Source organism: Nanorana parkeri, unplaced genomic scaffold, assembly GCF_000935625.1.
Source record: "Nanorana parkeri isolate BGI_ZX_2015 unplaced genomic scaffold, ASM93562v1 scaffold1402, whole genome shotgun sequence".
NCBI lineage: Eukaryota > Metazoa > Chordata > Amphibia > Anura > Dicroglossidae > Nanorana > Nanorana parkeri.
The window spans coordinates 242,141-257,455 of NW_017307670.1; the positions used below are offsets into that span (position 1 = coordinate 242,141).

A 15,315-nucleotide genomic window follows, 5' to 3' on the forward strand; every position below is an offset into this window, starting at 1 on the left:
GTTCAGTGTTAAAGTGAGTGTTAGGATTAGTTGAAATGAGATTGAAGTTAAGAATTTTGTTTAGGTTATGGGCTAAGCATATGTGTTTAAGGGTAACTTAAACTATAGACCAGGGGCATTCTGAGGCCGGGTGTCACCTGGAGTGGTTACCGGGTGACACCCCGCCGTGACGTCATCGCGCATGCATGGCGATCTTATTGATTCCTGGCCGCGGCCATCTTGGTGATGAACGCCGGCAGAGAGAGGAGGGGACAGTCACCCAGCGGGATAAGGTATCCCCTTCTCTGTCCTGAAACTGTCAGGCACTTGGTCCATGACCGAGTGCCCGACTTTTCAGGGGGGGGGCGACACCAAAATGTCAGGATTAAAAAAATGTTGCAAAAGGCATGGGTATTAGCCTTGTCATTGCTGAATAGCAAGGCTGTAGCTTGTCAGTCAGGACCAGGCCAGACCTAGTTCTGCCTACTGCTCTCTGGATTGACAGCACTGCCTCAGTTGCTAAATCCCTCCCACTGTGAACTGCAGTGTCTGGGAAGGGGAGATTGTGAGACATGAAGGAGGATTTGGCTCAGTCAGGGAAGGTGAGGGCCCAGTCACACCATATCCAGGGCGTTCCGGAGCGGTTCGAGCACGGAACACAGGGGACGCATAGATCAGTCTGGGCAGTGTTCTGTGGGGGGAGAAGGTGTGGCAATGCTATTCATGTCAATGGCACTGCAGACACACCCACTTCCCCGCATTGCGATCACCCGTGCTGGAATGCGAGGTACAGGAAAAAATATTGCATGCACTATTTTTTCTGATCCCACTGCATTGGAACGGACAGCATTCCTGTACCTCGCATTCTGGTGTGGGTGATCGCAATTGACATGAATGGCATCGACACGCCCCCTCCCGCCCTAAAACTCTGCCCAGCCTGATCTATGCATTCCAGTGCGTTCCGAGCTCGAACCGCACCAGAACGCCCTGGATATGGTGTGACTGGGCCCTCACCTTCTCTGACTGAGCCAAATCCTCCTTCATCTGTGTCTCACACACTCCCCTTCCCAGATACTGCAGTTCACAGTAGGAGGGATTCAGCAACAGAAGCACACGATCCAGTGCATGCCGGGTTCAAACCGCACCGGACCGTACTGGAAATGGAGGTTTTTTGTTTACTTTTTGAGGTATATGCATCACATTGTAACTGGATTTGGTACTTGTTTAGATTTTCATATATTTGTACTTTACCTGACATCCTAGGCAGATCAAAGCTGGTCCCTTTGATCTAGAGATGAATGAAACAGAGTAAATACAAAAGTAACAATGCTATTTTGTATCTCTCTATTCTGTTTTTGAAGAGTGTTTATAAATACTGTGTCAGAAGGTCACTTTTTTCATAGCAGCTGCTATAATGGCTTCTGTATTTACACAGCAACTGCCGGCAAATGCGAGGGAAAGAGCGGCAGCATTGGGAAGGACAGCACGTGCTACTGAATCTCTGTACTTCACTGAAGTGTTTTTTGAATGTGTGTAACATGCTCAATGTAAACTATTGGTTAATGACATTACCATGTTTACCTTCACCTCATTTGCTGCATAAATATTACTCAATGCATTGAACAAACATGCTATTTTTTGTTGAAAGTGTGGGTTAGAATCTGTACTTCCTGTTTCATGCACCCATGCTTCAGTAGCGGGTGCACATTCAAAACCAAACCTGCATCTCCACCTAAGAAAGACATCACCCATTGCACATTGTCAGAAGGGCACATGACTGAGATGTGAGTTCACTTTTTATAAAGCCGCATAGTAAAGGTTCATTTTTACATCTCCTGGAGTTCTTCTTTAGGGCCCGTTTACACCAGACACATTGCGTTCCATCCCGATTCTGGCCCAAACGCACTGGCTCACATTGCAGCCGGTTTACTATGTTGTGGGGCGGGAGGGGACGTTGTGGTCCATTGAAGTGAATGGCACCATAGCCACGCAATGTGATTGGCCACACGGGAACGTAAGGAACATCAATGCCTGTGGCTCAGTCCGGTCAGACAAAATGCTGCAAGCACTATGATGTATCATATAGATATATAGTATTATATACTATACTATGATGTGCCAAGCGTTCCTGTGCAGTCTATCACATTGCGGTCGGAGGGCGTGGCCATGGTGGCATTCACTTCAATGGACCGCCACGCCCCCTCCCGTCCCACAACATAGTGAGCCAGCCGCTATGCGATCCAGTGTTTTCCGGCCAGAAATCGTGCCGGAACGCACTGTGTCTGGTGGTGAACGGGCCCTTAAAGAGACCAAACATGGGAAAATATTCATGTACTGCAGTCATGAATGTCATATGTATTTTTTTTATTATGTTGCCCAGATATATAATTTAAGAAACTACATATAAAATCCCACTTTACCCCCAAGGTGGAATATTATTGGTGACAGCGGCAAGTATTCTCAGCCACACACAGTGCAAGCATCCTTCTAGTTCTACTAATATCGATGTTCGGAAACACAAGTTCTACACACTTCAGCCACTGTTACAATTGCCAATTATGAATCTGGGGATTTTAGAGATTAAAAATAGAGGGGAAAAATTTTTAAGTAAGGTTGTTAAAGCCTCTTGGCCATCTGCTCTGCATGAGGGCTCTCAGTAAGTACATTAAGTGGCTTTCCTGCGTACTTCCAGCCTGGCCACTCATCTTGCTAATGATTACTTAGCAACACAGTACAGGACATATGTGCAATATAGACTCTGCAAGAGGCATGGAGTGATAATGTCTCCACGACGGGTCTACTACTAGACAGAGCATATAAAAAAGGTTAAATGCCAAACCCAGCTAAAACTAATATTTTAGTTCTGGGTGGCCATTTTCTGGTTGAATCACCTGATGGGAATTGCTGTCCCTTATTGCTGCTTTTTGCAGCCATTCCAGGAGATGCATTTTGCATTTAAAGCTGAACATCAGGACGATATAAAAGACACAAATTAATGTAGCTTTGTATTAGTTTTTTTATGCAAGTAGTATAAAACTCACTGCACATGTTACAGTCTGATTGTACAATCTCCTTTGGATCCATCAACAGGAATGCAGTATGAGGGCCTGAATGATTGGATATAAATGGAATAGTTTAGGCAGGTCCTCATATTACATAGTTTTGGTTAGTGCTTTTCTCTGGGCAAAAAGGTGCTGGTACTCACAGCGCCTTCTTGTATACAAAAAGCATGTGGCGGCCATTTTTATTGTGGGCAGGGACACACTGTGCATGCACGCATGCGTAGTGTCCCCCCGTTGCCACGACCAACATGACGACCGACAGTAAACCTCAACTCCAGCAGCCACTTTGGTTGTGGTAGCGGGGACGCACTGAGAATGCGTCTGTCATTTTTTTTGGGTGGTAAGTGGCTCCAGAAGACAAGTATCATCACCCTGCATGGGATAATGATGCTTGTTTTCTGGTGCTGGGTCTGCACACTTACCATACGGACACTTGCGCATCATCTGTACGGCAATTGTACGGACATAGCGACAGACAAGCGTCATCACCCTGTGCGGGGTGATAACAGTTGCCACAAAGGGCGCCTTTTTGAAAAAATGTTTGCGTTTTTATACCACCAGAAAAAAAGCCGTTTTTGGTAAAACTAAAGTTGATTGTACAGAGATTATATAGTCAGATTGTAATGAATATGGTGACCCTAGGTGCCTTATTTGACTTGGTATCAGCCTCTTACAGACCCTATACATCAGAGCTCAGGATGGGGGGGGAGAAGAATCAGCACAAGGAGCCAATCATTTGTGCTGCAGTGCAAAGAGCATGCTCACAGAAAAAGGGAGCACAGTGGCAGAGAGATGAGCTGATGAGTCTTCAGTTTCTCCTTCCCAGTCCAATCACTGGCTGGGAGGAGGGACCAGATCTATAAGTGCTACTGAACTGCAGCAGAGACAAATCAGGTCTCCCCTTACGAGATAGATCCCTCAATAATGTATTTATGCTGCACTGTCCCACAGACAAATGTGACACCATTGCTTACATTTGTAGTTGTGCAGCCAATAATTCAGAGAGCAGTATTGTTACTGACACAGATCATTTATAGGGTTCTGAAACTTTTCTCCCCCATGGAAAGGGGTATTAGATGCTTTAGCGGTGTAGGGACAAGGATTGCAAAAGCTGAGCCAAAGTCCTTCTGCATTTTGGCTCAGCCGAACATGCAGCGGACCGAAGTGCAGCCGAAGGCAGCCAATGTACGGCTGAAATCAACCGTACTGAGCCGGAGTGAATAGCCGAATGTAGTTCGGCTCACTTCACTTCGGCTGGGTTATTCACACGGCTGCCTTCGGCAGCTTTTTGAATAACCCCCCAAGTGTACAATCTGCCATTGCCTTGGGTTCCTGGATGAATTAACTCCTGTGAGCATGCGCAGGAGTTACATCCTCCCGGGGCGGCCAATCGAGATGGCCAAAGATGCTGAACCCAGAAGAAGACTGGGTGAGGATCAACCATCATTCCACTGGAGGGGGTCGCTTTGACAGCTACGACAGTTAGTCTGTATCGTCGCCAGTGAAAGGGAAGGTAGATGTTTGAAACTCTTCACTGTACATCTCCTTACAATATCTTTATGTACTGCCTCCTTTTCCTATTGTATCAATACACCGAGTATATAAATGAGTTAAGTTCTATCCATATTAGAAAGAATCTTAAAGACAACTGCAGTCATTATACCCTCTGTAGCTCTGACACTTGTGTGTCACCTTTTACATAGTAAAGCTGTGCTAATGTCAGGAAAAGGGATTAGCAGAAATATCATGTTTATTGATAATTAAATTGAATCCCTGATGGTACTCAGACCCATCTGCTTTTACATTTCCAGACTAATTATAAATTGAATATTAGCGTTTATCTGGTCGGCTGTTAGCAGAAAATCAATAATGATTAGGGGAAAGGGAACGGAGGACCGGCTGTGCAAATATTTCCTTGGACACGCAGAAGCAAAAATATACAAACAGCAATATTGTAGATGCACAGAGCTAAACAGCTCATTAATAAAACAAGTTATTACAGAGGACTGAAGAGCTGACTATATAACTGGGGGTAATGTGATGGCTGTATTAGGGTGCTGGGCAGAGGTGCAGTTAAAGCTTTCTGAGCCTTGGAATGTGGCCTTATTAATGAAGAAGGTTTCCATTGTATGAAAATATAAGACATTGATTTAAGGCTCCCCTTTACATTGGCTGCTTTTTTTGTGGTTTGCAACCAAACACATGTAAACATAGTGTTAAAGCAGCCCATTTATTTACAATGAGATGCCAGCACACAGCAGTATTACAGAACCAGACCTATACCTTTATTCCTAATGTAACACAACAAAATACACGCTATATATGTTGTGGTGTGCTGCAGTACTAACGGTGAGTGTGTTGATGATATTTCAGCAGACACTCCATCAAAGCCAAATTTTCTAAATGCATCAATATTTCCAGATAACCATTTTTGCTGTCCAACAGCAAACATGACTGCACAGAAAATAAATCACCATTTGATAGAGACCAAACATTATATGTACTGGGCAGATGCATAACCTAGGAGATGTAATGTGAACAATCTGCCTTATCGACATTATAGCACAGGCATGTTTGTCACCCACATGATTGTTATTTTATTATCATTTGGGTAGACACTTGTTATGAATGTAGTGTTATCATAGCAGTATTTATGGGCTAAAAATAGATTCTGGTTCTGGCTTTTGAAAAAAAAAACAGACCAGGATGTGTATTGCTTCAAACTGTTTTTTTTTTACAGATTTTTTACAATAGGGCTTCTTTAAAAGTCTCTGGCTTTCCAGGCCCCAGCTTAATGCTGTATACGACATCAATTATCCATTTACGCACAAGGCTGTGCTGTTCATGGCTAAGCAGGATTTATGATACCGCTCAAAATTTCATGACCTTCTGTTATCAGTAGTTTCATGAAAAATTTTGTTGGCCAGCTGTGTGTTTATAGCTGATTTGTGCATTTTGGTGAAATGGGGGTGGCACTGTGTTCCATATGAATCTCCATTCTCCCCTCTCCGTTTGGGGTTCATCAGATGTCACATTCGCAATAACTGTGGTCAGGCTGCTGACATTTAAATATTTACATGCTCTTCACAAGCAGTAAATGAGCTTTAAAATAAGCCCTTACTCACCTCTGTAGTTACATCCTGAAAGTTTCACATTTCGCAATAGGAGCTGTGCTATAATTTAAATCGGGCCTCAGCACTTTTCTTTCTCCCCTCTTCCTGTGCACCTGCTTTAGATTTGCATTACAGGTTAGAAGGCTAGAAGGCTGCCAACTCACTACAGGGAGGGAAAATTAAGCTACAGAGAGAAAGTGGAAGTAAAAGAAGCTTCATCTGTAAACTATGAGGACAAATTATTCCACGGTGCCTGCAGATGTAGAGGTCGGTGCTGCTTTGCACCCCAGCCCATTGTGGTAACATGCCTATGCTACCACAATGTGCAGTATTGCACTGAACATGTGCTGTGGTACCATTCATTTTTCAATAGCACCTCAAACACTCCTGCTCTGCAATGCACCACAATGTACAGTGTGCTCTGTGTTGCTGTGCGCTGCAATGCTTTGAGGTGCAGTACAGCCCATTCATTTCTAACAGGCTACCTGTCAAAGCACGCTGCAATGCACCTCAAGGCACAAAAACACGTGTGATTAGGTGTGAACAAGCCCTTAAAGGGTTAGTAAAATCGTGAGCTAACAGCAAACTGTTTCGCTAACTTCTCCCCACCCACCATTGCCACTTATCTGTAATGATAACCCTCACCTGCTGCCCTCACCCACTGTTCACGCCAGCTGGTCTGAGAACCACATAACACCCTGGACCAATCTTCTGAGACTTCTTAACTTCTATCTTCAATTACAAACTTCTAGAATCTAGATGTATATGGTCATTAGGAGTGGGATAGAACTTATGGAAATGCAATATAGAAATACATATTCATTTCAACTTGTTGACCATAGATACACTTCAGTTCTGAGGATTGCTGTTGCCCCCTCTAACCCAGCTCTCCTAGCAACTGACATACGAGTGCCGTTATGCTAAATACAGTCACTTGGCCGAGCTGATCAAATCACTGCTTCTCATTGGGACTATTATGTTGCTTTACAGCCTCTGGAGCTGGTAGCAAAGTTTCCAAGTTTCCCAACACTTGTACCGGCTGTTGTGTGTGGCAGGCAATGGTCATCATTATAGATAAGCGCCAAAAAGGACAGGGGAGGGGGAGTAACAGGATTTTTGTGAATTCGTTCACCTTTTCATTTTTTGTAAAAAGGTGAACTAACCCTTTAAAGTTATTTTATGTACATATTTGAATATCCACAACTAGGGATGTTCAGATACCAAGTACCGTACTCGGTACAAGTACAAGTACAGATACTTTTCCAGCTCCAGGACTAGACTAGAGAAAAATTCTGACAAATTTTGACAAAAGCTGTCATTTTTTAAATTTTTTTAAATAAATATATATAAAGGATGCACCGATATTATTTTTCCAAGTACAAGTACTGATACTTGACCAAGTACTAACAGATACAAGTACTGATACATTTTCGTTTATGGTCATGTGGCAGTTTTTCTAAAACAATACAGACTAATGATTTCAGGACAGTGTTGGAGCACCAGAGCCAGGTCCCAGCTGCAACCCTGGTAGTTCTCGTGTAAATTCCAAGTATCGGCGCTGGTATCTGGACATCCCTATCCACAACCTGGCCATAATTTCACTTTAAATTTGTGCACCTTAATTGGTCTACATTAAGTTTATGCTCTATAAACAATTGCAGAATTCCCCAGCTAGCTTCTGCACTTCACTGATTGATTTTGTTTGTTGCCTGCAGCCTCTTTTTAACTATGTGAACAAATAAGAGATCACAGAAGCAAGTGTCAGTCCTTATCTACAAAGGAGTCTGCAGTCTTTTTGTTTCCAGCAACCATATCTATGAACTAAGAAGCAGCGGTCAAATGCTACTTAGTTGCCATACTAACACTTCACTTAAGAGAAGACAAGCAAGATATCCTGAACAGGGTCCTGGGTAGCTGGAACAAGCCTGTTAAATGAGAGGCCATCATGCTGACAGTATCAAAGACAGCAGTATTGTATCGAGAAACCATCTTTACATTTTGACCCGCGCATAGCCCAGAGGGCCAAACACAGAAATGTTAACACACTGAAAATAGTCTGTCGCTCAGCTGACAACGTTTCATGCTGTAAAAAAAAACAAAAAAATAGGTCTTCTATTAAAGAAAAGCACAAAGCGATTTGGTGATTCAGGAGAAACTGTCAACTTGTAATAAGGTAGTCAAGGAGCCCTTAACAAGGGGTGCTGGTTTCCTATGAACAATTACATTAAAAATAATTAATTTTGACATACCTTCATTAAAAATGTGCAAAATATAAAAATGACACAAGCATTTTGTAGCTCTTCACAATAGATTTTCAGGCTCTTAAAGTGATTCATGTACTAGGAGACCGGTTAACAATGCTGCGGCTGTTCTTGTTTTGGAAGCACAAGGTGAGGAGTTTGGTCACATTAGGGTATGTCCTGATATATTGGGAGGGTTCTCATTACCTCATATACAAAGCATTGACAATTTTTTCGGTACTCTTACAGCTCATTGAAACAATGCTTCATTTATCCTGAAAATGTATGTAATTAAAAGCAATTGGCTCATGTGTACTTGCATGCCTATAGTATGTCATACAGTAAAGCAAAGACACTGTGAAAAGAAATACATTGCTGCTTATTCTACAAAGATTTGGACAGATTTGCTGGTACCCTTAGAACATTTTTAAATAATTGGATCATAGTGATATTTCAAATGAACTGCTATCGATATTGGTGGAAAGGTCAACCCTCTGTAAATATGGGCCAAGCACAGGCTCACTTTTATGTAAGCAGGGCTATATTTAGGCACATGTGAATTATAATACCCTTTGGTATAAGCCCTGCCCCTTGTGTCATATGATTATTAAGGTAAAAACACTGCTAGAATGAGCTATAGGGGGTTACTTTATATGCAGATTTACCTTATATCAGTACAGACCATCAAACCAAAGAAAGGAGAGACCTCTGGCTACGCTCTACATCCCCTGCACCCCACCTTACCCCTATAGTTCTCTTGTCGACCTTGCCGGGGTGAGCAGAGGAGCTAATAAAAAGAAGGAAATAGTTATCACAGTCAAAGCAGCTGTAAAGTCCCAGCATATCCTCTCCTGTTATAACATCAGCATTGTAATTGGAATACATACTAGAATGGATTTTAATTATGCAATCAAAGCTTACATGACAAAATCTCTTTGATATAGAAAGTGATAGGCAAACAGAAGTCAGCACTCAAAACAACATCCTGGATTCCCAGTGTGCTTTGCATCTCTTTCCCTGCTGCTAGATGATGATGCAATCTCCATTTCTCAAGACTGCATATTCCATCGTGCATTGCTTCCAGCAAGCAATGATCATGTTACATTGTTCAGACGTTGAGTTGCAGTTCAGAAGGCAAGCTCTGTTAGAGTTGTGACATGAGTAAATGTATATTCACACGGATGAGTGAAATTGTGTCAGTGCATTGATGAAGTACAAAAACTGTGGAACCAGCACACGATGATCTTCCAAAGACATTCAAACTTTATTCCACATGCATCTGTACAAAGCACAACCGCTTTCATTGATGAAGTACATCCTATGGGAATCTTCAATTACAAACTTGTAGATGGATATGGTCATTAGGAGTGGGATAGAACGTATGGAATTTCAATGTAGAAATACATATTTATTTCTACTTTCTACTGCCATTATGCTAAATACAGCCCTGAATGTGTAGAGAATGATTATACTACATGCCATTTGCAGGTAGTGACTTGATGACAAACCACGTCCTGGGCTAGGAAAGGAGGAAAACAAGCGACTATAGTGCATCTTTCTGCCGCGGTGCTGGAAATGACAGCAGTCATAGAGTTTGTGCTGGAGGAGTCCAAGTCGCTCCCCCACACTGTCAGAAATCATCAGAGTCTATTTCCATACAGGAGGCCTGGATGCAAATGAGCTCCGGTGGAATTACAGGAATCCCTTTTAGAAATTGTTTACTGCAGTCACACAGACTGAACATATTGTTTGTCATTATCTTTTCTAGCTTCACTCTCCTAAATTATACCTCAAAGTGTTTTTTTTTCTTGTAATTCTCTATGTGAGAGTGTGACCATTCTAGTGTAAATATTGGTATTGTTACTGTTTTAAAGACGTGTGTTTCTCTTTAGAGAGTTTATGTTCCTACTGGTATGTACAGTATATATAAGACCCCATTCACACTGAGCGATTTGTAACACGATTTCAGCTCAAAAATCGCTCAAACATCAGCTCAATGTCGCTCAATGATCGTCCAATGCATTTAAATGGAGCTGTTCACATCCCGCAGCTCAATGTCGCCTGTAGCTTGTCGCTTGAACATGACCTATTTTTCGGCGGATTTCGTGCGATTTGACAGAATAGACTTCAATGGTGTAGCTCGATGTCGCGCTACAGAAGTGTCACTTTTGCACAGAAATATAAGCAGGAACATAAGCAGGAAACAGGAAGAGGAATGATGTCACATCAAGACCGCTTTTGATTGGATACAGCCCCATGTAGCAGCTACAAAGTCCATGCCAAAAGTGCAATATGTGCACTGTAGCTCAATATAGCTCAATGTCTCTCAAAGTCGCTCAGCTCAATCTCTTTTTCTGATGTAGCTCAGTGTGAATCAGTGGCATCACACCCGGGTGACACCATGGGAGGGGTGACACCAAAATGATTTACAGTCATTTTGGTGTCACCCTCCTCTGAAAAGTCGGGCGCTCGGTCATGGACAGAACGCCTGACAGTATCAGGAGAGAGGAGGGGACCCGGCGGCATACCTTATCCCGCTGGGTGGCTGTCCCCTCCTCTCTCTGCCGGCGTCCATCACTAAGATGGTCACCGTCAGGTATCAGAATACTGCCGCGCGTGCGCAATGACGTCTCGGCGGGGTGACACTCGGTTACCGCTCCGGGTGTCACCCAACCTCGGGACGCCCCTGGTGTGAGTGAGGTTTAAGCAGAGTCAGATTTCCTCTTTCCACATGCATGCTGTGCTTCCTGCTTGGAAGTGCAGTACAATCACTATGCTTTACTTCTGCACTGATCTATCGCTCCTCATGGATGACTCGGTGAAAACAAGCAATGCTCTTTATTTGCTTTGCGTTAATTGCTCGCCCACTTTTGCACTGGAACTTGATGGAATACTTTGCTGCAAGCTGGTCGCAATTTAGCACTCTTCTAGCTATTGCTATGGTCAGCATGGGGCAAGGATCATGGCACGTCTCGCCGCTTGTACAAGACATGTAATGGATTCACAGATATGCCCCTGCCCACCATTCCAGGGGAGATACCTGACAGTCTACGGCCAACCAGTGCAATGATTTAGTGAACACAATAAAATTTGTGTGAGGCTTCTCTTGGTGATCAAATTTTAATTCCAAGCACACAATTAAATACACAGATGCAATACATAAATGAGTACTGGTTTACCTGCTATTGATTGGTATTTCTGCCCATCCAGTCTTAAGATTTACACAGTAGTGCCACGGAGCACAGTTATGTCTAGCAGGGGAGGAGACCTGAGCTTTTTGTGCTGCAGTTTCACTTTTAGTTACAGGTCAGCTCCCTACTACCAACTTGTGACTGGGCAGTGCAAGGAGAAGCAGCATACTAATGAGGTTATCACTGCTCTCTCTACCAGTCAGCATGTCCTTTGCACTGCAGCACAACTGATCGGCTCCTTGTGCTGCTCCTGCCTTCTCCTGTCTGTACAGTAACCAGCAAGCGCAAATGGTACATAGACAAGGGCTCCTACCTGCCTACCCCCCTCATGTTCTAAATAGGATACCTTATTAAAATGTTGAAGTCGCCTCAAGGCAAACAGCTGCATCTACAGATTAAATACATATATACTAGATGTATTACCTGCCATAGGATTTGTATATTTGTCCATCCAGTTCCGCAATTTACACAACTCCACCACACAGCACACCCTTGTCTGGCAGGACAGGAGACCTGATATTTCTTTGCTGCAGTTAAGTAACACTTAACTGCAGCAGAGCTACTGAGCTTTGGGTCACGGGAAGAAGCTAGTAAATGTCCTCCCGTGACCTTTAGGAGAACTATGGAGAAAAGCACTGACCCCATAGTTCTCCTTTAAAAACTGGCAAATTAAAAACAATAGTCCAGAAGTGATTAGTGAATAATCAGTATATAATATTCAGTATAGCGGTTATAAATACTTCTGTTTATCTTTATTTTAGCTTCCTGTGCCTGGACGTTGTGTAAGCCAATCAGGCTCTATAGTGCTGTCGGTCATCCACTGACAGGAGGATAGAGCAGGGTTGTATTACAGAAAAGTGAGGTCACTGAAGTGGCAGTGATGAGTAGATCACAGGAATGCGGAACAGATTTACAAATTGTTTGGCATATATGTATTTCAGATGTGTTTAAGCTCTTTGCCTGTGATCCATCTTTGAATGATATATATACTAAATGGTATAAGGGGGTTACCATTCTAAAAATACTTGTTTTCTGGCTGTCTCTGACTTCAGTGCCTTATGAGCCGATGAACCGGAACTAACATTCAGATTAGAAAGTGAGAATGAAGGCAGAACTCCTGTCTACATACTTGTTTCAGGACTGTGCCTTACAAAGTATTAAAGCCATTGGAGCGGCATGACTGCCAGGCAACCAGCATTTTAAGAAGGGTATGTCAGCAATGGCAGCCCCCATAGTCCTTTAATCTGAGCCCTCACTCTGCAGATGCTGACTGCACTGTCTGACATACAGACAGCCACTAGAGCGGGAGCCAACAGATCTGCATTTCATGACAATATTGAACAGCAAACAAGTCAAATTGTGAAATCCACAAAAAAGATGATTTTCACTTACAAAACTCAATAGTAATAACCCCAAATGTGCACTGTATAGTTTAATATTGTCTTGTTCATAGGAGCAGGAGAAACAGAATGTCCCACAATAGGCTCACCACGTCGATTACAACTGACAGGATAATCAACTCACAGACCTTGACCATTGAGATCAGACATTTGTAAAAGAGACCTGAAGACAACCGTGGACCAGAAAACTCAAATCGGCTTCTAGAAAACAAGTAATGGGTATCTCCAATCTTAAATACACTTTTAAAAAATGTAAACAAATACAAAATAAGCACACACCATTGAGACCATAGATATCTAATGTAGGTAGTCATTACCTCCCAACACAGGTTAATATTATATTATGCATACTGTAGTACTGCACAAGTTTACTGTTGACCTTTCGCCTTTTAAGACTTCCCCTTTCGCCATATCCCTCATTAATCAAAAGCGCAAATCTTGTCACCCCCTAAAAACACGCAAAGTTGGAATCTTTACATTTAAAATAAAAAATGTATTTCCTTAAAGTGTCAACATAATATCTCCAGATGACATTTCCCCAACCCATTTGGTCACCCGTCACTGCAAACCCTATAATATAAGCTTTCAGTGTCAATGCTACAAGCAGCTGGTTACAAATCTGTACAGCTACCGGAAACTGATTGTAAACCTTTACAACACATTGTTTTGAAATGCATGAAGACAAGACAATGTACAAGTTTCAGAGTGAATTTTCTCTAACATGTAGCATCCCTCACTTGACCATAGACATAAACTGCTCTTAATAGAAAATAAGTGTATAGGTCAAAGGAGCAAATGTTACATTTAGCTGCCCTTCATGCGTTAACGTGTTAGTATATGAAGCTTGTACAATGAACGCTTTCATCGCCAACAACTTTGTGCTCTAGGCTACTTTTGGTATCTGCACGACAATAGCGAATTCTCCATTCTGCACAGCAGCAGAGGTGTCTTGCAATGTCACCTGGAGCAGACAACACAGTGCCTGCAGCAGGTTTCACCGCCAAGTGACCATGCAGTGTGGAGTTGACGCTTACCCCTCAGCGCAGGCAGCAGGGATCTGTCCTTCCTGTCGTCGCATTTGTTACATTCGCTGAAGTAGAGGAGCAGAAAGACGTCCACGAGCACCCACACTAGCGACGTGGCCAGGACCACTTTGCAATAGATAAATCTTCTCATGTCCTTAATGGGATTCCGCCTGTCACGCTACGGAAAGAGGAGCCGCTCGTGAATCCGCGCCGAACCTCCCGGACTCGATTCTGCATGAAAGCACGCAAAACGACATCCCAGCCTCGTTAGAAGCGGAAAAGACGACTGATGAACTTTTAAAGGCTCATTTGTGGCCTGGGGAACGGTTGGCGGAGGCTAATTGAAATGCATTTGTCACGTCTGATGGATGCAGCCTGGGCACCTTGATCTGCGATTCGCCTGCAGCAGCGGCTAGAGGTGACAAGATGCAGGAAAAGGAGTACTGTGTGGCTTTGCTGATTCTGTGTTGCCAGGTTACGTGAGAGAGAGAGAGAGCGAGAGTGAAAAAAAAAAGGAAGAAAAAGAAAAAAAAGAAAGCTTTTATTTTTCAAGGGCTCAGCCCCTTCTTTCCATTCCTGGCTCAGCTTTCTGTGCAATTACCATCTTCTAGGCATGCATCCGTGCAAAGACATACAGTCAAGAGGAACGTGAAACACAGCCTCCTAACATGACTGACTGCCAGCCAAGGAAACCTTGAGATGCAAACCAGGATTCAGTATGTAACCGGGCAGCTGATTGGCTGGCCTCCTCGAGCCCCTGATTGGGTGCAAAATGTTCCCATTTTGGAAGTGCAGCAGACAATTGAGTTGATTTCTGCAGTTCGGGAAGCAGGAGGTTAAGCCGAGGCAGCTTGGAATAATGCTGAGCGTTTTGTATGTGTGTGTGAAATCAGCACCACGCAGAGGTCAGGATCAGCTGTATAAAAAGAGCAGCTTAGCTATACACTGAGCGGAATAGAGGCAAGCTGCTAGGGATATTCGGGCGGAGGAAGCTGGAATTGCACTTTATATTGTGAGCTAAGAAATGCAGCCCAGGTTTAAAATGAAACTGTTGCAAAGGCGTAAAATATAACTAGATAGATGAGGCTATTCATGCATGATCGCCGAGCATTTCCGGGGGACTCTGCATGCTTTTTTACTTTTTAGCAATTTTTTTGTGGACATACCGTATTTAAGCTATGCAGCTGCAATTACAGGCAATAATATAGGTTTCATTCACAAAGCTGAAACATCAGGATTCGGATCCTTAAGTGACACTAAACTCAGGAGTTAAATTTTAAAAATACATTCAAGTACCTCAACTAA

At 43.1% G+C, this 15,315-nt stretch overlaps 1 protein-coding gene across 5 annotated transcripts in view; it reads right to left on the reverse strand.

Annotated features, from left to right (window-relative positions):
* GALNT13 (polypeptide N-acetylgalactosaminyltransferase 13) overlaps positions 1–15,032 on the reverse strand; it is a 219,951-nt gene extending 204,919 nt beyond the window's left edge. For 4 of the 5 annotated variants that reach the window (XM_018569808.1, XM_018569807.1, XM_018569811.1 and 1 more), the window contains exon 1: positions 14,020–15,032. In XM_018569808.1, coding sequence (XP_018425310.1) covers positions 14,020–14,161 — 142 coding nt within the window. In that variant the 5' untranslated portion in view covers positions 14,162–15,032. The remainder of the gene's footprint in view (positions 1–14,019) is intronic. The other variant, XM_018569812.1, reaches the window with a different exon arrangement.
* Between the last annotated feature and the right edge of the window lie 283 nt (positions 15,033–15,315).